Below are 24,080 nucleotides of genomic sequence, written 5' to 3' on the forward strand. Positions count from 1 at the left end.
TGAACAGGGAGACCTAGGCTATACTTTATTCCCCTGCAAGTTTGACAGTTTATATTTCGGTCACATGAAAATCTAGGACAAACTCTAAATCACTCCTGGAAAGAAAGGAAAAACAGAAAAGACAGAAAAGAAAGAAAGAAAGAAAGAAAGACAAAGAAAAGTACAATACCCTATTTTTTAAAATGATGCATGTTTAAAATTAGAGCAGCTGTTGTTTTAGAACATAGTAAATAAAACAACATGAAGCATCACAGTATAGGTCTACATGTGCACCATTCTTTTACATTGTCTCATTCAAGTAAGTGTAAGAAAATACCTAAAATGAGCTATAAAATGTCCTAATTAAGAAATCCTTCAGCTGCACCGGGATCTGCGCCAAAAACTAAGCCATTGTTCCTTGGTTCAAAGCCTAATTTTCCATATTTTAATCTGTGGACAATTTTTTTTTTTTTTTTTTGAGATCTCACGCTAATTAACAAAAACACAAAATAAATGGGACCATAAAACTTTCCTTTGTAGTGAGCAATGGCGCACTCTGCTGGCAGGTTAAACACTTGCGCACACTAGCTAATTATTATACAGAGCAGTGCAGCACTTGGAGTTGCGCAAAACATAATTTCTCCTAACTCTGTGTTTGAGAATATCTCCACTGTGAGAGCAGCAGTGTCACCCATTCAGACTGTCAACAATGTGATTTCAGTCTGTTAAACACATAAGCCATAAAATCACAATCTTTTCTTTTGATGTTATGGGCGGACGTGCGCGTTCATGGCTCCAGGGTCACACCTTCTCCAAGCAGCTGTGCATGAAGATGAAGAGTCCCGCTGTTAAAGCCGCTGACCGACCATAACCCTCTGAGCGACGACGTTAAGTGAGAGGGAGAAAGAAATATCGGGCGGCGATGACAGTTTTAACAGCCTTAATTGGAGAACTTGACAGCGCGTTTTAACAAATGCAGCAGGGTCCTTCACTGGGCATGCTCCATGTGATGCGAGAGAAGAGCTGAGCACGGTGTGAAGAGCAGGCAGTTTGGGCGTTTTTGAGGAGGTCTGTCGCCCTCTCATCCCTGCTTTTCTTTATTTAACCACGCAGCACAGAAAAGCAGTTTTCCTTCCCTTCACACAGACTGTGGATGTTTTCTTCTTGGCGCTCAACAATACATGAATGAGAGGAGAAAAGTCTCTGAGGAGGAAAACATCTCTCTGCTGAGACAAAGACCTGCTGTATAATGTATCGTTAAACGCAGAAAGAGAGAGAGAGAGAAAGAGAGAGAGAGAGAGAGCGTCGGTGTGAAGGAGGTGAGTCTGTAGGCAGCAACAGAGGAGGGACTGAGCAGCTCCGAGTCTCCATCAGGAGCTGCCGGACAGGCGCTGTCCGTTCAGCACCACCGCAGTCACCTTGCTGTGAAAGTCATAAACCTGCTCAGGACCGATCTGATCAATTACCACAACCTGGGGAGTCCAATGAGCTGGGTCTATTCTGCTGGCAGGGGGGGGAACATCGCCAGCGTCTGTCCTTTTATCTCGACATCTTGGATTTACCGACGATGTGACGTCCATTCTTAATGTGATGCCATTGGCTGCAATCATTTTGGATTTCGATTCTATAGAGTCTGGCAGCTATAAGCGTCTATGATCACCCAGTCGCATGGCAGCTGCTTGTAGAAAATACAGGGTTTAAAGGGGAATGTAGCCTGATGCGTGTCAAGCAGTCCTGATTTCTTTCATAGTTGGTAAGAAACGACAGGTGGCTTTGCGCGCAGCTTTCCTTAGGTAATTGTTTCCTTGTGTGTAATTACTGCTGTGCATGGTTGCACGGTGCGCCTAGACTTACCTTTGCGATGAAGGGAACTTATGGGAGAAATGCCTAGGGGACGCAATGGGCCTGAGCGACGACAAGGATCGCATTGTGATTAACGTGGGAGGGATCAGACATCAGACATACCGCAGCACCCTGCGCACCCTACCTGGCACTCGCTTGTCCTGGCTGGCCGAGCCTGATGCACCCAACCACTTTGACTATGATGCCAAGATCGAGGAATTTTTCTTCGACCGCCACCCTGGCGTTTTTGCACATATCCTTAATTACTACAGGACAGGTAAACTGCACTGCCCGGCTGATGTCTGCGGGCCCCTCTATGAGGAGGAACTGGCCTTCTGGGGCATTGATGAGACAGACGTGGAGCCATGCTGCTGGATGACCTATCGCCAGCACCGGGAGGCAGAGGAGGCCCTTGATAGTTTCGGCGGGGGGGGCCTGTTAGACCTGGGGAGCGATGATGCGGAGCCAGAGCAGGACCATGGTGAAGATGAAGTGGATGAGATGACAAGGAGGCTGGCGCATGGAGACTGTCCTGACACCAGGAGTGGGAGCTTGTGGAGCCGGTGGCAGAAACATGTTTGGGCTCTGTTTGAGGACCCATACTCCTCTAAATATGCAAGGGTGAGTCGCTTTCAAGTCTAAGATTTTTGCTTGTGCTATAAGCTTTGCTTTTCCTGTTGAACTTAAGATTTGAGGACATCATTAGGAGTTATCATAAGCACATTCTGGGCTTTAAAAATACTCCAAAGTGTTTTCTTGGTTTGAAACAGTCAAAGCTGCATGAATATGAATTTAGTTTTGACTTTGTCTGTGTCTCTTGCTGGTGAAACAAAGATTGATGTATCTGGGAGGCTTTAAAAGGCTTTTGATGACCTTGAAATTGCTCTCCCGGGGTCTCTACAGCATGACTGTTCAGAGACGGATGAGTAAAAAAAAATCAACCAAAGACCTCATCTGTCAAAATCATTTACATGCAGACAATTACTCCCACCCTTGTCTATCTCATGGGAGAAGATAAGAAAACACTGACTCTCACAGGTCTTTGGACTGATATTTCCAGGACACAAGGGTCCCTGGGCAGGCCAGTTAAATAGGTCAGCAACACATTAGGAAACCAGATCTTTGGCACCACCAACATTTCAGTGGCAAACCTCCAGACAAAATTAGGTTGCTGTGAGAGGTGACATTTTTGGTCATTGTTATGGGCAGTTTTCCATTTGGGCGCAATGCCTCTCAAAACTGACAATGAAATGACTTTACACCTTCAGATTTTTTGTTTTTTTGACCAGTGCCCCCCTTTACAGACCGCTGTGCTGCACGCTGCTTTGACAGCTGTTGCAGGCCGATTTGGTGTAATTAGTTATCAGGCCCCATCCCGCAAGTGTAAACTGTATTGACATGTTCTCACTCTTACAGCAAGCATTAGTGAAAGCGGTTTAACTCACACACACTTCTCCTTTCAAATTTCACCTTCTGCATGCAGGGAAAATTCCCAAAGCAGAAAACTCCTAAGATGTGTCCTACATTTTAACAGAGAGCAAGACAAAAGCAGAGCAGGGATTGACAGAGTTCCACCATGACTGGCAAGAAGATTAATTAGAACTGAGCCTCAGAGTTAATTACGGACTCTATTCACAGTGGATACATCAGTGGAAAACCCCTGTCACTGCATATCACTGTAGGCCTGTGGTTTGCCAGCAACAGTGAGAATTAGTCAATAAGGAGCAAACAATCTTCGCCTGTCACCCTCCCTCCAGACCACAGTGTTCCTAACTGTCACAAAGGCACATAATTTAAGAGGCGGACTGATAAGATGCATCCTTTGAAGGGTGGGATGTTCAGGGGGCTGAGTGAGCCAGTATGTCAGGAGGCATCAGTGGTCCACATGAAAGTAGCTCACAAGATTGAGGCTTTATGGTGATGTTGATTTCTCATCCCTCAAGTGAATTGATGCACAAGAGCTTGACAAAATAACAAGTGCACTTGTCAGTTAGTGGCTGCAGTTTATCAATTAATCTGACTAATCTGATTTATTTTCTCCATTAATCAGTTAATCATTTGGGCCACAAAATGTCATATGCCCTCACGATGTCCTACAGCCCACGTTGACGTGTTCAAACAGCTTTTTTTTCTCCAACCAACGATCTAAAAACAAAAAGTATTTTTGGGCATTTTTGCTTAGAAAAGAACGCAAATGATTATTTGATTTGATATTTGATCATTTAATCAGCTAATTAATTCAGCTCTACTGTCAATGAAGCTTAAAATATCACATTTCTGTTAAGACTATTGGTGAGATGTTGACAGGCTCTAATTTAGTCACTAGGGTGCCCCCAGGGAAAAATAAGTTGTGGGCCCCTGTTGACTGTGTTTGTGGTAATTTAGTTAAACACAAACGTATTTAAGAATATGCACCATGTGAATTTAAACACAGACATTCCCAAACAAATTTGCAATGAATCAAATCACCACAAATCAAGTGACAATGAATCTGTGGCTTTTTAGGCCTCAGAGAAGTTGCCTGTTTTTCCTGGTTGGTAATCAAAACTTTGGTTTGTTTTTTCCACTCTATGTTATCTTCGGATGTTGTAGTTTTCAGTGTGGATATATTGGATAGTATTACATTCTAGGGTGTACTTGTTATTTTGCACTGAACACACTGTAGAGGGGGTGGACCAAACAACAATATTATGCAATCCAATAGAACAACTCCACATACTAATGCCTCAAGAATTGCCACAAAATTGAATCAACATCTCCCTGAGACTGCATCAACAAAAACTGAACATTATCAGCTTTCGCACAAGTTCATTTTGTCAGTAATTTTGTATTTGATTGCATTACAGTAAAATGTCACCGCCATTTTGTTTGAAAGATGGACATGTACTGAATTTAAACAGAATTTAAAAACCCACAAAGCCATTTACATACTATATCTATAGTAAACTGCAGTCACTCCATTTTTCTTGGTTTAGTTTGAGTTGTGAGATTCAGATGGTAAACAGTGATGTTGTCTCACTGAAAAAAAGAGGATAGTGCTGCTGACAGAACTGAAGTCACCTCTAACACACAGTTTCCCTCTAGACAATCATACTATCAAAGATGGGAAGCAGACATTCATAAGCAGCAGTGATTTCCTCAGCACAATGCGATGAATTGCCAGTGATGAGATGTTATGATGAGGGCCTGTTTTCCATCTCGTGCTGCATGCCTTCCTTAGTGACACACTATGAAAAGATGCTCAGTGGAAAATAAGACTTCCTCATGCCCAGACATGCCCTGCTCCAACTTACCTCCATGATTCATTCATTCATTACTCCTCCCAGTTACTTAAAAATGCTTTGCAGTAGTTTTAGAAGCACTACAGAGCCTCACTTACCCTCATAAAGACATCCTCATGCATGAATAATCTGCTATTGATCCAAATTTTGTGATTCAAAGGATGAATGACTGAGTAGCTATACACTGTGCCTGTCTGTTTCTCTGTCCAACAACTGATTGTCTATCAGAGGTCTATTGACCTTACATTCCAACACATCTGTTGAAGATACAGATGTTAATTCCATTTCAGACTTCCATACAGTGCGTGAGCGGTAACACATACAGTTCTGTAAACCAGTACGATCAGAGGATGATAACATAGGGACAGGGTTGCAATCAATACTCAGGAGGGAATACTGTATCTATTACACTCATGTAGTATGCATCAGAAATATCAGAACCTAAATGTGATGAAATGTGATCATCCAATCGATGCATGATGAAAGCTAAAGTACTCCTTAGCCATTAAGGGAAATATACGTTACTCATAAGAATCTGTCCTCTGCTCAGTGAGCCTCAGCTCACTACGATTCCCAGGAGTTGATCATCTGGCCAGTATGACCTTGTGTAGGGAAAAGACCAACTGTAGTGATGGTGCTGAAGGGAAGAGCCCCAGTTAAATTTAGTCATGGTGGTTGACACTAATGTCCTGTCTGCTGCTGCTGCTGGCTCTTTGTAATTCTGCATGTAGCATACCCTTGAAAATGCCATGACCTTGAGGTACAGCAGGGGGAAGAGAAGCAAGAATGTCGAGCTCGCATTGATTGTTCCTTTTGCAATGACACTTCTGAATTAAGACACGCAGAGAGCAGAGGAAGAAGGGGGAGTGAGAGAGTGTGTCAATGCCACTGTCACTGTCAAACCAGATGCCATTGTCTTAGATAAAAGATTGAATTGCATTGTGTCGTGCTAAGAATGGCTGCTGGGCCATTGAGCTTGATTACATTGCATGTATTACTGTGCTCATTCTCCTCTCTGTCCTTCTCTGCCCTCCCCACCTTCCCTCTCCTCTCTCCCCTCTGTTGCCTTTTCTGCGCCCTTTATATTTCCTGCTCAGTGGGTGGCTCTGGCCTCGCTGTTCTTTATTCTGGTGTCCATCACCACCTTCTGTCTGGAGACCCACGAGGCCTTCAACCCCATCATCAACCGCACTGAGCTGGAGGTGGTGGACAACATCACAGTGGAGCACACCTACCAGGAGACTGAGACTGCGCTCTACCTCACCTACATTGAAGGCGTTTGTGTGGTGTGGTTCACTTTCGAATTTCTAATGCGAATAACTTTCTGCCCGAACAAATTTGACTTCATTCGGAACGCCCTAAACATCATCGACTTTGTGGCCATCCTGCCCTTCTACCTAGAGGTGGGCCTCAGCGGGCTCTCCTCAAAGGCAGCGAAGGACGTGCTGGGTTTCCTGAGAGTGGTCCGCTTTGTGCGGATCCTGCGTATCTTCAAGCTCACCCGTCACTTTGTGGGTCTGAGGGTGCTGGGTCACACATTGAGGGCCAGCACCAATGAGTTCCTGCTGCTTATCATCTTCCTCGCTCTTGGTGTCCTAATCTTTGCCACTATGATCTACTACGCTGAACGGATTGGAGCAAACCCCAACGACCCTCGAGCAAGCGAGCACACACACTTCAAGAACATCCCGATCGGATTCTGGTGGGCTGTGGTGACCATGACGACCCTCGGCTATGGAGACATGTACCCTCAGACGACCTCCGGTATGCTGGTCGGAGCCCTGTGTGCCCTGGCAGGTGTGCTGACCATCGCTATGCCCGTCCCTGTGATTGTCAACAACTTTGGAATGTATTACTCCCTGGCCATGGCGAAACAGAAACTACCAAAGAAAAAAAATAGGCATATCCCTCGGGCACCCCAACCAGGTTCTCCTAACTTCTGTAAGTCAAGCATCAGCTCCCAACCACAGAGCCCCATCCCCCATGACGACGTTTTCGAGATAAAGTTTCAAGGTAAGACACGAAGACAAGAGCCTTTAAATATGACCAACACATTCTGATATATTGTTGTCTCATCATCATTTCTCTGTCCTCCTGAAGCAGCCATACAACTGTTGAGCTGTTTCATTGTTTGTCTGTTCCCACACTACAATCAGCTGATGATTCAGGCATGAGATTAAACAAATGAGTTTCCCACAGAACAATCAATAAAATATGTGATGAAAAGCATATTCGACTCCGGATAAGAGAATAGAGAGATTGAGGCAGACCGTGAGTAATCTTGATATTGATTTTGCACTTCTTAATGCAGTGATTCACTCCTCCTCTCTTTTAAGACCGAGAGTCTGTTATCATGTATCTCTAATGTTAAGAACATGTGAGTAGACGCCGGAATAACTAGATTTCCCCTTGAAATCCTCTTGTGGCATAAGTGCAAATATACACAGACCTCTGATACAAGATGTGCTCAAAAACATAAAGAACAACAGAGTGCAAGGCAAACATTAGACAGAAGCTACACATGCAGTATTATTGCACAAGTTAATCCCTGTGTGCATTCAGGCTGTAGCGTAACGTGTATATATTAAAAAAATGTAGCACTTAAATTCTGAAAAAAGCTGGTATATGAAACCAGATTTTTTTCGTTTGTTTTTGTTTTCTTTCCTTTATTGTTTTCTTAAGATTCAAAGCTGAACGGTGAGGCAGCTAGCGCAGCTCTGGCCAACGAAGACTGTCCTCACATAGACCAGGCCATATCGCCGGAGGAAATCTTCAGTCCCAACGAGAGAGAGCGGCCATGCTTCCTGGTCACCACGGCTGAACGCCCCAACCACACAGGGGGCAGAGTGAGGAGGGGTACGTACCGTAACAGCCAATCACAGGCCCCCGTAAGACACTGACACCCTGTAGACCCGTAGACAGGACACGCTTTCTTTTCCCTCTTTGCTGAGTATTAAACCTCAGTTTTTCACAGGCACATACACACACGTGCACACACATGCACATGTACACACACACACACACACACGCACGCGTGCGCACACACACACACACACACACACACATACACGCACACGCACACGCACACACACACACACACACACACACACACAACTACAAACCTCTTATTACATCCTTCACATGCCGTCAGCTGCTTCTCCTCAATCATCCCCTTGAGAATTGTATATATTCCAAATCACATTAACATCTGTTAAGGCCAAGCACAATCACCACAAATGTCAATAATAATTGTCCACATCTACATAATATATTTTTTGATACCATGCATAATGTAAAACCCCTATTTATTTATTTACCAGTAAGAAAGCTATTTTCGAGATTTCTATGATCTAGAATATGTTGTCTTACATGCCTAAGAAAGTATTTATGTGCTATGCGTGTACCATGTATGTATATGTGTTTTAATGATAAATACCATGCGGGATCCTGACTATGATACATTGATCATAATGGTGCATGAAGTGTCTTGCTGATGGGTGCTATCAGTATGGTGAAGGAGCACAACACAAATGGAGGAAGGCCAATGTCAAATATTATTATTATTATCATTATAAGCCAAATTCTAGTTTACTGATTTTTAATTACAGGGTTAAGCCCCTTTAGTTTGTTTTATTTATTTGATATTAATATTCAACACATTCCTAAGAAAGACACATTAGTCTCCAGCTGTGCGTGCAGCCGGCACATTAACAGTAAATGGCGAACAGTATGAAATTCTACTTGTAGCTGAGATACATTCCCTGCCTGAGGTGCCTACCTGTTAACAGTCTTTTACGGTGTTATACTCCTAACCATTCCAGTACCACCCGGTGCATGCTGTTGTACTCCTGATGCACTCAAATGCATGGAGAATAATAATCTGTCTCAAGTCTGTGTTGACCTGTTTCTTTGGAGACAAAAACAAGAAAGCAACAGGTGTAGTATTACCAGTGAGGAACACCAAAACATTTTGTCATGGATTCAGTGCTGCAGTGTACTCAGAACGTTCTCTGTTTTTCAACTGAAGGTTATGAAAAGCCTTGGAGCCTTAACAGCATGTCTGGCATGAGCGGGGATGCCTCTGGAGTGTCCTCAGTGTCCGCCCTGCCCTGCAGCCCACCCTGTCTAATGCAGCACTCACATTCTCCCATCCCATCCATTATGTAGCATGGTTGAGTAGCAGACACAATGCCATTGGAAGGCCAGTCCACACTCCTCCTTTTATCTTTCCTGTCAGATTTTGATTTTACACTTGCCTTCGCTCCTGCTTTTTTTCCATTTTTATTTATTTATTTATTTTCTGGAAAACTGTATCTTAACTGTGCTAATACTCAAGCTTCCCAAGTGTTCTCCTTGGGTGTGTCATCATATCCTAGACTAGAAAACATTGGCACATGCCACTCTGCATGGGTCACCTCAGTTGCAGACAAAGCACTGTTCTACTTCTACCACAGGCTAACCCCACTCTTTCCCTATGTTTACTTCATTGCCTGTTGCTCTGTTGCTTTTGATCTCATATACTCTTCTGCCAATAACTCTTTATCTCATCTGCTTTTTACAATTCTGTGAAAGAAACTTTCATAAGATGTAACCCCTACTAATAATATGCTGGACATTAACAATACATGGCTTTCCAACATATCTAAAAGGTACCATTGCCAGCTGTTAAGGGAACTCCTCTCAAGTGCTTTGTACGTTGCAAAGTAGAGACGTTATAATTCTGACAATGCAATCCAGACTCAATGTTATAGGAGTGGCCATCAAAAAAAAAAAAAAAAAAATGAACATGATGTTCATGATGTCCAATGCAATATGGAGATGATGACAATTCCTATGATACTAGTGATGAATACAGCTAATGTCAACAGAACTAAAACTGTTTGTTCATTTGCATGAACTGCATGAGAAATTATGTTCAACAAGAAGCTAACTGTATCGCAGTACCTGTATGAAAACTTTTTTCTTTCAAAAGCTTCTAAAGCTTTGTCATTTTTTATGCATTTTGAGACAGCTTTACAAGAGACTCAGTCATAGCAGAGATTTTTATGTAGCCGCCATTCTTTGCCTTTCCCCAAATTCATATATTTATTTTCTTGTATTCATTTGACTGGGGCCTCCAACTAAAATAGTGTGATTTAACTTGAACAATCTGTCACAAAGCCAACTAATGCTGTTATGAGCATAAATAGTTTTTATACAGATATATTTACAGGTAGTTATGAGTTTTTAAACAGTATCAGTAGTCTGCAGCAACTTCTATTACTGCTGTGATGCCTAAATTAAGGCAAGACTCATGAATTATAAAAACAACGGTGCCTTCATACCTGGTGAGGCAGAGCAAAAGTGAGTAATAAATTGACATGATACAAGTGCTCCCAGTGTAGCATCAATACACTTTATACCATGCTCATAACAGTGTAACGAAAGCTTTATTTTATAAGGTGCACCTTGTACCTTTTGCACCACTCTCGTACCCTTAATCACAGTAAAAATGCCCTTTTGGTTATTATTGTTACACTACAGACATTTAGCAAACTAAGAATTAACCTTTAGGAGACATATAGGTACAAGCAAAAAAAAAAAAAAAATTGAAAATACACATTTAATAGTCCCCATCTCAAGAAAACTTTTGTATGATAAAGCACAAAATATTATTAAAGGGGACCAGACAGGCAACTCCACAGAGCCAAAATATATCGAGTTATGACCAACCAGAGATGTCATGATGACTCCTGCAGCATGTGTGTCTATTGATTTAAAACATCAATACTGTTACTGTTACAAATGTATTGATACTTGTCCCAATAATTATGCACAAGTCTTTCAGGGCACTTTAACAAATTTTTATGTTGACCAATCAAACATGTCAAAAATTTCTAGAAGATATAAGTATAGCAAGTCATCTAAGTTTTGTTTTTATTCTGAATGAGCAGAGTTTTACATTTCGAGTCATGTCTCTTGTGGTAATTAATGGACGTTATATATTTAAAAAAAAAAAAACTTGTGAAGATTTGATGTGAAGAGATGCAGGTGAATTATATGCTCATGCAATTCAAGTGAAAAAAAAAAGTACAATACGAAACAGTATGGGATGTGGGTCTACTTGGGGAAAGGTAAATGCATGTATTTTACATTTATGCAAAAGAAAAGTATTCAAATAAAATATGTAAATATAAGTCCTTGCATGAAATAAATTTTATACTCAATGAGCGTTTAGACTCCGTTTTTATTCAACAGCACATGCATACACATCTTTCTTTTCCCACTAGCGTTCAGCTAGTACATTCAACTGCTGTTTGACCCTCTTGTCTACCTGCGTACAGGTCAAAGAGAACATTAAAAAACAAACAAACGAGGTGACTGTGAGAGCATGACGCTAAGTATACAAACGCATGACAACGACTGAACTACTGTACATCAACCTGTAAAACGCAGCATGATTGGGCATGTTTATTAACCGACTCAGAGTCCAACCTCTGCACACAGACAATACATCTTTGTCTGATGCCTTGGCTAAGCATGGGAAATACATGGTAAACCTGTCTTTACCATGAGGAACTAACGGAGCACATTTTCTTTACTCTCCAAGCCAGTGTCATTCCACCTCTCCCCGCACCTCAGAGGTATCCATCATCGCCATCATTTCCACCATTATACATAATTTGTGTAATAATTTATTTTTGTTATTGTTTTTTTATATGTTTATAGAGACCCAGCGACAGCATCGGAGCAGACAACCAACTGAGTCAGTTTGTGTTATGAACCATGGTGTACCAACCACTATGTGTATGACCCATAATGGCCCATCACCCACCTGATAGCGCTGTAGCATTGTTGTGTGTATTACTTAGTATTTTTAAATGGGTGTGACAGTGACAACCTGTGCATCACAAACTCAGCATAGATGTAGCACTGAGGAAGTTATGTTGTCAAGCCTTATGTAGCTCAGTATATGTGACTGGTTACTGTGTTGTAATTTGTGTGCCTATTTTTGGTGTGTGCCAGTGCTGTAAATACGCTTTTTGTGTGCTCAAGTTGTGTGTACCAATGTTTTGAGAGATCATCAAATATTTGTGTGCTTCTTCTGTTGAAAGAAAAAAAAATGTTGCTCCAAGTTTAATCACCACCCCCACACCCCCCCAACACACACCCCCCTCCAGCAAAAAACCTGTCACTTGTCATGTCAGCCAGACTAAACAGTTGGAAACAAATCGTTAACTTTGCACTGTCATGATCACATTTTTGTAGACTTTTGCACTCTTTTACACCAGTGAACTTTTAACATTCCATTGATATGTTTTTCAGACTTCATAGAGATAACCTCCACTAAAAAAATAATAAAAGAAAAGAGAAGGTCATACTTCTCACCTTGTATTAAAGAGGCATTAAAATGGCAACATGTGCTGTTAGGAAATGGTAAATGATTGAGTTGGTTTAGCAAATCTTATTAAGGATTATTCAGAAAGATATTCAACATTAACTGAATGTTATGTCTTTATATGTAGCTGTGCTTTAACCAAAAAAGACAGCTTATTTATAAAATACCTTAACTGATATCACAGCTCAGACATTGTAGTTTTTATGTAGTACTTTTTCAATTGACAATCATGTAGAATTGGCATATTGTCCTTTTTCTGCACACATGCAAATTGGTATATTAGTATTTAATACTAACCAATGCCAAAACATTATACACATCATACTGGACAAGTGCCTCTGTTATGCAAATTCTTCTTATCATTCAGGAGTATAGCTTAACCAACATGATGAACTAATGCATGTTTCATTTTAAATTAGCCATCGGTCACCAGCCATTGAAACCAAGCATCAGTTCAGTACTCAAAAAGCACACAGATACGATAAGAACCACTATATGGATCATCATCTAAATGCAGGCAATGAGCATACCTGATTCAAGGGCAGCCACTGGGTTCAAAAAACAGATTCATTCATTGTTTGTGTGGAAAAGTTAGTGAAAAGGGACCAACTTTTTACCAAACTGCATACACACTGCCAACAACCTGCTAAGATCTGTGTGCATTCAGGTACAGTAGACCTGGATCTAACAATAGAGCTGAGCACAAATGGGGGGGACAGTGTGCTGGTCAATGTCCAACATGGAATACAAAAACAGCAGCTGTTATCATTAAACAGAATCAATAACGCAACCAAGAGGCAACTAATGTGTGCCATTTAGTGAGACTTCAGAGTGTGTGTTTTGAACACCGTGCATTTTGTGGTTAGTTATCTCAATAAGGTGTTCAGTGATCGTTTTGATTGGTTTGTTGTTTAGGGATTTTTTGTGTCTTTTCTGACCAATACAGTTCAGGCTTGTACAATAAATAGTGATAAATAAAAAAAACACAGAAATGATCATTTTTCAGCGAGTGTTGATTTATTTTTTTCAAACTAATCCAGGTAAAATCACATTAATTAAATTCTCAGTGCATAATTTCAGTGATACTATTTCCATATTTAGTTTGCATAAATTTATCATAAAATAAAAACTTCTAAATGAAAAGAAAAGTAAATACAATGCAAATATATCATCTTTGAGCCATTCTGAGTCCTCTTGACCACAGCGTTGGCTTCAGACCTGCAGTTGGTCGCCGGGTGCTGCACTGCGGATGCCCGCTGCTTATAAATATGTAGGATGGGTCAAACACAGCTGACGAATTTCCCCCAAGAGGGATTAATGAAGTATAAAGTATGAAAAGGGTGCCAATAGGACAAACACAGCCTCAAAGAATATGTCAGAGACTGACAAGAATATAAATGAGTGATGGACAGTCGGCAAAGAAAAAATACTGCACTTTGTGTGTAAATGGTAAATCATGAGATTTTCAGTATGAAGGTGTGGATCAGAGATTGACTGCTTCCTGACACTCAAGATCACAGCAATAAAACCGCTGACATAGGAAGATGGAGCTACAGCACCAGTCTAGCCCATCCCTCACATGATCGTTCAGGAAGACAAACATGGCAGGTGGACCAGGAGCCATAGGCATGGCCATATCCTGCAAAAGCCATCGCCTACCCCCCTCCCCCTCCCTCTCCAGTTATGCCCATCAAACTGATGGTCTGGTCACAGAAATGATGGCCTCTGTCCACTTGAAACATAATTCAGCCTGTGTCCAGCCACACGACAGTATTTATGACAAGTCCAGTGTGAAGTCAGACGTGCTTTCGCCAGTTAACTGCTGAAGGGGCTTAGGATGCCCAACAGAAGGTGAAAGTTACTGTTTTTAAAGGCACTTAAAATGATCACATATAAGTGATGCAAAGCTCTCATAAGCCAACTGTAAATCAGTAAATATAAATGTGTTCATTCGCAAAGTCATTCTGTTTTTAGAGTTAACTCTCAGTCTCTGATTGTAACATGCTGAATAATAAATAATAAATGTTCCAGCTCCGATATTACTGAAGTGGAGTCGGCGCAGAGTTTTGTCTTGAGCCAGTCGTCGCAGCGCACACAGCCATAGAGTGTCCGGCCCCACAGCCAATGAGAAGAGGTCTGAGACCGGAAATGAGCTGTGGCTCAAAGACATCGGTCTCGGAACCGTCTCCGCACATGCCGTGTTCGTTCCAGCCCCAGGAGAGCAGACACCCCCCTGAAAAGGAAAGGGGTCAGGGGTCAGTGGAGCTGACAGAACAGAGACGGGTCTGCAGCACTGTACCATGTAAGCTAAAATTAGCAGCCTGGAGACAAAAGACAGGGTGCAAAAAACAACCCCCCTCCCCCAAAACACAAAGCATGCAATCATACACACGTACACACACACTCACATAGACACACGTACACACACACACAGCCTCTCTGCTCCAAACACTGACACTCAGACAGTAATAAAGCCTCTCTGCACTTCACAGCTGGTTAGCTTGTTGGTGGGTGTGGTCAGGTCTGCATCACCGAGGAGACACGTGCCATGGCAACACAGTTACCTAATAGGCTCCATTGCCATGGCAACAGAAGCGAGTTTGCCTTCTCAAGGGTAACACATCTTCAAGCTTTCCCCATCCTGCAGTTGTGTGTCTTTCATGCCATGTCTTTTCATTTTTTTTTTTTCATCGAGGGGTTTTCTTTGTCTTTCAGCTTTCTTAGCTCATCTCTGAAAATCGGCGGTATCAAAGATTTGGATTCGTCAACAGACACATATGCTTTCGTCAGTTAACAGACCAAGATATCATGCCAGCAGCTTATGTCAGTGTGACATTCTGCCAGCTATGGCTTATGCATTACAAACAGACAAGTAGCCTGGTCTTTAAGATAATGCATGTGTTTCTAACTGACTGTATTTGTCTCCTTCTTTGATGAAGGTTATTCAGTAAACATGCTGGTTACTATTTATAAGTGAACTTAATGTATTTAAACGTTTTGTCCATTGGGGAAAAAAGCCTTATTTTGGTGCTGTGCTTAATTCATGGACTCACTGACTGGAGTACAGCACATCAGTGTTTCCATGGAAACTAAGTGCCTGCACAATATTCTGCACAACAAAAGGATAAAAATCAAGACACTCAAACCAAAAAGCCATTTCCTTGTAAATAAATCCTGTCACTGTGTTTTACATTCGACGGTTTTAAATTTCACACCTAATTAAAAAAACCAGAGTTATACAATCTGCAGGAGGCGCTTTTTTTTTTTTTTTTAGATTGACTTACATCATACTTTAGGTGCAAATGAAAAACGATTGAGTAAGGTGTTTGTCCTAATACATTCCCGTTAAATTTAAAATGTTCACATTAACAAAAATCTTTCCTCAGATTGGATGAGCTGTGCCAACAGCGCCTTTGGCCTGTCTCCCACCTCTGACCATCGATGATGAATTTCATACATGAGGAGCACTTCCTCAGGTGCAAATGGGCAAAGGCTGAGCAGGCAACAGATATCATAAGCAGCATGCAATGCTCTCCGTTCCTTTCTGCCTGACCTACTTCAGCACCAGAAATAGCAGCACTCAGGTCTCTGCTTCCAATCCTGTTTTGCTATTTCATTGCTCCTGCCATCGCGCTCAAGACAAGAGGAGAAAAAGAGGGGAGCAATGGCAGAGGAGCGAGGTGCAGGAGGTTCACACGAGCACTCCCTTTACTTGCCCTGCTTTCTCATCTCATAACTGAACTTCTGAAAGCATAAAGCAGTGCTTTGTGAGAACTGTCATTATGACGGACGATATGCGATAACAATTTCCTAATTTTAATGGCATATCTAGTTAATTGTTCAAATTGGTCAGAACATTAAAGTAGACAGTCATTTGCTTTTAATAATACCAGCAATGTTCAGCGTTTGCTCTCTAACGGAATCCTATGCTTGTATTTTAATGCTCATCTGCGGTATTTATATTCATGCTGATGTAAAAAACTGGGTCAGTGTTCAAAATTTAATGCGAAAGATTTTACTTTTAAAATGTTTTATAGTGATAGTCGGTGACTATGAAAAAGCAGAAGACTTTTTGGAAAGCATGAAAAGAATAAAAGCACGCCTAATCTCTTTGTAAATTTGAAACACAAATACTCAAATATGTCTGTTTGTTAAGTATTCTTTCAGGGATATGTTTTGACTGTTCTGTTCTTATGTGGATAAAGGGAGACTGCTCTCCAAACATTCAACTGGAAAAACATGCCTGTAAATCTGTGTGTGGTTAATTCAGCTCTTTTTACAGGCCTGTTCGGGTAATTGCTTCTGTCAATGATACCCATCTATCCATGCTGTAATTACTTCCTGATGCAAAGGCCACAGAGCAATGAGCTTACCTCAGAAATCCACCACAGGATTACCAGAAGGATTATTATTTCACACTGATATTCAACTGTAAAATATAAGACAGTTCCCTTACTAATTCTTTGGTACAGCAAGGAGGATGACTTGAAACTGTTTAGCCTCACCTGTATGTATTCTATTAGCCAGAGCCATGTCAGGCCAGAAGTGGTGTCTCTTGTTTCAGCCACTTGGACTTACTGAAACCAATAGGTTTAACGTATTTTTGCTCAACTTCTCAGAAACTTCTCTTCTTCATTGTACCTTTCCAGTGCAGTTGTTTATTATGTTATCAGACTTTTATGATTATCTTTTCCCTCCCAGCACTACAGGTGTTGATATTGGCAAATACGGCTTTGAAAATAACTTCCAAAGGGAAAATGAGCTGAAAAGCCAAGAAAATGTCAGGACATTTTTGAGACAATACACTCACCTAAAATGGCGAGGTTATGTTCAGATCCACATGCAATCTGCAGAGAAAAAGAAGATTTGAAAAGATGTTTAATATGTTTGCTGAAAGCAGATTTTAGGACTGTAATACTCAAAGATTGTTAAAGCCAACATGGAAACTGGGACACATTGTAACCAAACTTGCTCCGAAACTGAAATAAAACATGTGTCAAGATGTAGTGATTCAGCTTTTATTCAAAACTACATACATCATCAGTGATGATTTTATCTGTTAATTCACTAAATGCTCCGATATGCAATCCCTCACTCCACAGTGCTTCATCAGAAAGCAGAGCAGAAACCCGTAGCAGGTAAGCCAGATCTTTCAAAAACATTCACACTGCTGGGATGTCCGGAGGAGGAGGAGGAGTTGTTAATGCAACCGCTTCAGGATGGCTGTGTGCCATGACTTTGCCGACCAAAACCTTTTACAATTTAATGGCCCTTTTCTATAGTCTTTCCCCCACTCATAACTGCTGTAGGAATGGAGAGGACACATTTAAATGCCGATCCTGAAACCTACAAAGCTCAACAAGAGTAGAAACATGAGACAGGGCTATCTAGATGCCTCTTTAGATTGCTGTAGCTTTTGCATTAGCAATAAAATTAATTGTATTGTATATATCCTTGCTAACAGAGTTTGGACTACTTACTCTCCTTTTCATAGTTTTGATAAAATACAACTGTGGCAAGCCATGAATAGAAGTGCACCCAATGATTCCTGAGCCACTGACAGGTTATAATTTGTTACCCCAGTAATGTTCATATGCCTCATAAAGATGTGACAGTTTGCTAAATATTGACTCTGTGGGTGCTTATGTACAGTGTTAGGAGGACTAACATGGTAGGGTGGGCTGAGAGATTCATAGTCCACTCAGCTAATCCGTCTTGCCTTTAGCTTTACGTACACAAGGTGACTACGCCTTGACATTTGCCATTGCTGCTGCAATGATCGTTGTACATTGGAAGAATGATCCAGAGCTTGCCCTTGCCCGTCCCTGACATCCACTTTATTGGCAACGATCTCCTACCACGCTGCTGCTATTTAGACTACAGGTTAACTGCAGCAATCCCATGAAGCTCACACGTAATTGCCCTTATGGGAGAAGAGACCTCTGCCTTCACTAAATGTAAATGGTTGTCTCCCTTGTGGATGATAACGGCAGTGTGCGTGTGCGCTTTACGTGGTTCTGCAATCTTCAATCATATGAGAACCTGCTCTTTGTGAGCCTGAAGGTAGCTTAACAACCTTAAGCTACCTTTTTCATTTGTGGATGTCTGCCTCCCCCTGCTGGACTGACTGAGATTTTCTACCACAAGAATCCATACAGTATATCAACAGTAACACGAACATTAAATCTAAGAGATACTTTGTTGTTATTGATATTTTTTATATGCCAAACATTGAGGAGTCTTACCTGTGTTGCTCCACAGAGGGCTTTAACCTCTGCAGGTAAGTAAACCTCCTGGCTGCCACCTTCTGCTGAAGACCGCTCTGGGTTCCGGCTGGTTGATGTTGGTCGGCCCAGCTGTCCATAATTTCCTCTGCCCCATGTGAGCACTCTCCCGCTTTCTGAAAAGGATTACCTCGTTCAGATACGGCAACTATCCTGTTAACCTGGTGAGCATCACAGACACTTTATGTGTTATTGTGTCTCACCTGTTTGGGCAACAATGTGAGTCCAGCCGCTCCACACATTTTTAACTGTCTCTCCACCTAGTAGTGAGCGCTTCAGCAGAGTGGGAGAGGACAAGAAGGGCTCTGTGGTGGTCAGCTGGCCATGCTTGTTGCTTCCCCACAGAAACAAATCACCATCTCCTGCACATAGGACAGGAATGACATTACTCTTCACCCAGCAAAGGCAGCAACAGAAAAGCAGAGCAGTAATTGAGTGGTGCTGGTCCACTGATTACAAGACAGACTGGAGGCCAGACATGATGTATGAACATGAAGTGGAAGAAAACTCACTGGTACAAGTGATAATGCTTCCAGGGAAGAACTGTTCGAAATGCTTTTAAATTACAGCCTGTCTTATATTTGTCTCCTACTCTTTTTTCAGTATGCAATTAAGTGAGTTTATACTCTTCTAAGGCATAAATAGAAACTAGATTTTTATTCTAAACAAGGAGTTTCCAGCCTTGTTTATTTTGGAGGGCACTCTGGGCAGCTTAGAAGCTATTTCCTATTATTTCTGGTGAAAAAGTTGCTGGAATGCCTATATCGTAAAATCACAAAGCTAAATAAAGTGTGATTCCTTTATTTCCTTTGGGCTACTAAATTCAATTGATCTGCTGCTTTGTTTGTTGCCTTTGTTATTTCCAACACATCCTACAAGCAATATGTAGGTTGATCTGAATGTTTTTCTAAGTCAGTGGCTCAAATTCATACTAAGTAAACCACATATAACATGAACAATGACCCTTATGTGTGCTGGTGTAATACCTGTAAGGCACACACAGTGCGTTGAGCCTGCAGCTACAATAAGTGATGTCTTCTGATCCAGACCTGCAACATGGGCACAAGAATCTCATCACACTCATTAAAGTGATACACTGGCATATATCCTCTAATGTCAATAAAGTTCCACTAACCTGGTACCAGAGAAGGCATCTTAGAGTTTAGGTGTGATGGGACAGGGTGAGGACTGAGGGCTCTCTTGGCATGACTGAATAGACCTGTTCCCCACTGGTATACACAGCCTGCATCTGAAGGCAGAACAGAAAATGAGGATATGTGTATTGACTGCCAGATGAAAACATTCTGAGGACAGTTTATGATGCAAACTTACCAGTAACAGCGAGTGAGTGTCTGAGTCCTGCTGCTACACTCACCACTGGCTCCTTCAGACTCTGAAAACAAACAGCACAAAGACATCTGCTTCAAAGAAATTGAACATGAGGTGAAGTTGGTATGCAGCAGTTTTGAACACTCATGATTGATTAGAAAAAGGTATGGAAACATTAGAGTGGTGGTACTGCGTTTTACCATATACTCACCTCAATAACAAGTGGATCTGCAGAGTGTTTAACTGTCTGTCCAACACCCAGCTGGCCAAATGCATTGGAGCCACATGCCAATAATTTACCACAATCTGTGATATAAAAAGATAAAAAAACATCCATAACACACTCAAACATACTGAAACAGTACACTTTTGAATGTGTGGAAGTTCCCATTTTTAATATTACTGTGCTAAGAATTCTGGGTGTGTAACATTGCAGATTTGCAGAAGCTGTGGCCTAAAAGGCAAAACCAGTCTGCATGAGAGACTTCCAGTCATCGTGGGTATTTGGACAGCCCGATCACTTGGAATGTGAATCTAATGACTCTCACATCATGGGTGATTTAAATATTCCCATGTTTATGACATGAAAGCACTCATGTCATCAGACAACTCAAAACACTTGTAGTATTGAAGAGCTGGTTGCATCACTGCGCATTGACAATATAGCTCTATGCGCGGCCATTAAGCGCAGAGACAGACATATTGGCGCTTTTATAAAAATCAGTTTCCCAGTCGTAATTACAAACTGGATGTTGTGATGAATGGTATTTAGCAGTGGTAGACTGGTAATTACAGTGATTCCCATAGGACATGAATGGTGCATTAGTGTGTGGAGGGCTGTGAGGACTGGTCCTGTTGTCCACTTACTGCCATCTTGTGTACTTCCATTTCTGTCTTGTCTTATTTTTGACAGCTATGACATCCAAATTTCCCTCTGAGGACAAATAAGTCGTCATCCTATTTTACCCATCACCAAGTGCATCGAGGTGCATATGTGAAACAGAGTATCATTTCCAGGGGTGAAATGGTGCTCACTGCTCACCATCGAGAAAAAGAGAAAAATCCCAACCACAGGCTACATTTGTGACCCTCTGATTCAGGCTGGAGCAGAGTTGAAGAGTTAAGATGTCTGAGGTGTGACCAAGTCCCAGCTGGCCTCTGTGATTCTGCCCACACACGAACACCTCTCCATTCTCTGTTCAACACAAAATACACCATTGTTTAGTAAAAATAGTTATTAGACAAAAAGATAAAAGGAAAAATGCTTTTATCATGCTAAAAATTTGTATAAGCAGTTTCTTTCTTACTTTTTGCTATTTAGTGAACAATTTATTTGGGATTTTGTGTATTAGCATTATGTTACCTAAACTTCTGTAACGCTAGATGTTAAGATTTAACATTTAATGTCTTGCTGTATATTTTTGATGTTTGACATACAACTGTGTCTTGTAACTCCATGTGTGATGGGCTGTTTGGCATGACACAGAAACAGTTGCAATTAAACTCTCACACACTCTCACTAACTTACAATGATACATTTATTTGTGACATTTTGGTGCTAGATCTTCATCAGGCAAATGGTTTGTGACAAGCCTGCAGCCAATCACACCCCCCTTGTGCAATAGGAAAGCATAAATACCAAACATCAATTTATTATATGTCAGCCTCCAATATCATACATGGAGCTAGAAAAGTAAAACCCTCTGTATAGTAACAATCATAAATGTGCCTAAAAAATGCTTACATTAAATGGGTAGATTACTTTAAAATAAATGCTTAAGAACCTGAAGGCTAAACTGCATTCTCAAAAAGAAACATTCCCAAATTGACCTCTACCCCATCAAGACTGCATACATTAAATTAAGTAAGTCCCTATAAAAAGATCCTACAGGCCCCAAGAGGTAATTGCAGTCAAAAATAATGCACATATTTAGCAGGTTATATTTGTTGATGAACCTAACATAGTATGTAGAAAAAGTCAACACAAATAATAAGTTTACTTAGAACCCTCAAGAACACTAAACACAATAGATATCAAGGCCTATAAAAATCCATGCAGGATCTATTTATAGGTAAACTGTAGGTAACTTATTTGGCCAGGGGGGTGAGCCCAAAGACCCCTTGGGACTTTCAGAGTCAGACTGTGACAGTATTGAACACGTTACCAGACGGTCAGAAACTTATTTTAACAAAGAAAAACTGTAGTTAGGGCACATTCAGTAACTTACCGGTAACAACCACGGAGTGTCCCCCGCCACCTCCGCCGACAGCCCGGACTGTCCTGTGTCGTAGAGCAGCGGTGTCAGAGAGCCGGGGCACCAACTGGTCCTCCGCATGTCCCTGTCCCAGCTGCCCGTAGCTGTTGGCTCCCTGACAGACATATTTATTACTAGCTAAAGTAAACTGAACAGGACACACGACCAACTATCAGTAGTAATGTTCCGTTAATCCAGTCTTAACGGCTGACTGATGGTAGTTCGTTGACTGTTAAGCTAACGTTAGCAAAGTGCTACGTTAACGTCAACAAATGAACTGCCGCCCTGCTGATGGTGAGTGTTTGAGATCACTAAACTACACGACCACAGACACATAACTTTAACAATTAAACAGTTAGAGATGACAAACTTACCCACGCATGTAAACAAAACTCCTGCCGCGAGTTCGTTTCCATGGAGTATCTGCCACAATCAGTGGGATTTGCGACACTGTCGTGAAAAAGATTACAAACTAACTGCGTCGCCGCATGGATGTAGTACCATAATACTCATACTAGACAGTTTTATTCATGTTAAGTTATGGGCTGGAACAAGAAGCAATTCAAGATTTTTACTAGTGTTTTTTTGGTCGCGTCTCCAACATTTTGAAAAGGAAACCCACCCTACAACACACTCAGTTGCCAGTTTATTACAGGCAGCCTGCACCTATTGTATCTAAAGCCTTTTCTAATATTTAGTCAAACTTAATTGACATAAATGGAGTGGACACAAATTAGAAACAACTCAGTATAATAGTTCAACAGCACCACAAACAGTCTCACAAATGACTATCAAGTTGCATCAGTTCCTTTCTAAAACAGTTTCAACAAAAACTGAGCTCTATAACTTCAATGAAGTTTTTATTGCATTACTGTTGTTTTATGCTGCATTCGATGTAATATAAACATAGTAACTCTGAGTATAATTATTAAGTTAAATTAAGGCATTTCTAACTAATTGTAATTTGTTAATTTGTTTCTCCCTAAGCTGGACAGAAAGACTAAAGTGATATTCATATCTGGAGGTGAGACACAGAGCAGCCGATTGGACATGGAGATTTTCTGATCTGACATTTATATAAAACTCTTTGGGATGTTAGCTATATATTCCAAATAAAAACTGTGGCATGTTACATTAATGTAATTATTTGTATTCTTTGTAACACTTGCACATTACAGCACATTACATTGTTGTTTATACTGTGAACATTTGCACATTCCCAGTCACTATCTTGTACATTTTTTAAATTCTACAGCTCTCTTCATATAGGACATATTTATTACTTATTCTTCATCATAAAATTTTATTTACATATTTATACCACCTGTCTTTTGTGGTATTTTTCTCACTTTGTATAGATACTTGTTTTTTCTCCTACGTTCAATTTTTTGATTTTATGCAGCACTACACCAAGACAAATTGAAAAAACTTACTTGGCAGTAAATGTCATTCTGATTCTATTTCAGTATCCATGAACCAACTTTTAAATTTAAGTGCCGATAGTCTGGTTTACAGTCTAGGGAGACATTTGATTGTCAGATCTGTTTCAGGATGGATTTTCTCTTTTAATTATTCTTAAAATTTAAATCACACTAACTCCCACCTGAGCATAATTGTCATAACTGTTATCACTGTCATTATTATCAGCATCCCGAGGAGGATCGTCATTCAACTCCAGTAAGTCATCCATTACCAAATCACCACCATGAAGACACCAAACAATGATCAACAG

At 41.0% G+C, this 24,080-nt stretch overlaps 2 protein-coding genes and 1 long non-coding RNA gene across 5 annotated transcripts; 2 read left to right on the forward strand and 1 right to left on the reverse strand.

The window, feature by feature from the left end:
• Positions 1-1,878: 1,878 nt before the first annotated feature.
• Positions 1,879-12,222, forward strand: kcnc1b (potassium voltage-gated channel, Shaw-related subfamily, member 1b). Of its 2 annotated transcripts, none has more exons than XM_042411591.1 (4): positions 1,879-2,442; positions 6,200-7,115; positions 7,785-7,958; positions 11,811-12,222. In XM_042411591.1, exons 1-4 carry the CDS (start codon positions 1,879-1,881, stop codon positions 11,918-11,920), a joined length of 1,764 nt encoding a protein of 587 aa, XP_042267525.1. In that variant the 3' UTR covers positions 11,921-12,222. The 2 variants fall into 2 exon arrangements, with proteins under 2 accessions (XP_042267525.1, XP_042267524.1); XM_042411590.1 differs by lacking the exon at positions 11,811-12,222 and adding an exon at positions 9,130-9,359.
• On the reverse strand, positions 7,936-22,831 carry sergef (secretion regulating guanine nucleotide exchange factor). 2 transcript variants are annotated; one of them, XR_006096200.1, is made up of 13 exons: positions 22,723-22,831; positions 22,322-22,463; positions 21,136-21,288; positions 20,305-20,399; positions 20,097-20,157; positions 19,900-20,013; positions 19,751-19,813; positions 18,968-19,126; positions 18,726-18,880; positions 17,291-17,327; positions 8,881-9,009; positions 8,225-8,310; positions 7,936-8,006 (listed from the first exon to the last, which is right to left on the reverse strand). XR_006096200.1 is itself a non-coding variant. In XM_042411608.1 (11 exons), exons 1-11 carry the CDS (start codon positions 22,762-22,764, stop codon positions 14,520-14,522), a joined length of 1,215 nt encoding a protein of 404 aa, XP_042267542.1. In that variant the 5' UTR covers positions 22,765-22,831; the 3' UTR covers positions 13,303-14,519. The 2 variants fall into 2 exon arrangements, 1 of the variants encoding a protein (XP_042267542.1); XM_042411608.1 differs by lacking the exons at positions 7,936-8,006; positions 8,225-8,310; positions 8,881-9,009 and adding an exon at positions 13,303-14,713.
• LOC121897233 lies at positions 22,470-24,075 on the forward strand. Its single transcript, XR_006096201.1, has 3 exons — positions 22,470-22,642; positions 23,336-23,372; positions 23,996-24,075. It is a non-coding gene; the product is annotated as an uncharacterized LOC121897233 (long non-coding RNA).
• The last annotated feature ends 5 nt before the right edge of the window (positions 24,076-24,080 follow it).

Source organism: Thunnus maccoyii, chromosome 5 (genome assembly GCF_910596095.1).
Source record: "Thunnus maccoyii chromosome 5, fThuMac1.1, whole genome shotgun sequence".
NCBI lineage: Eukaryota > Metazoa > Chordata > Actinopteri > Scombriformes > Scombridae > Thunnus > Thunnus maccoyii.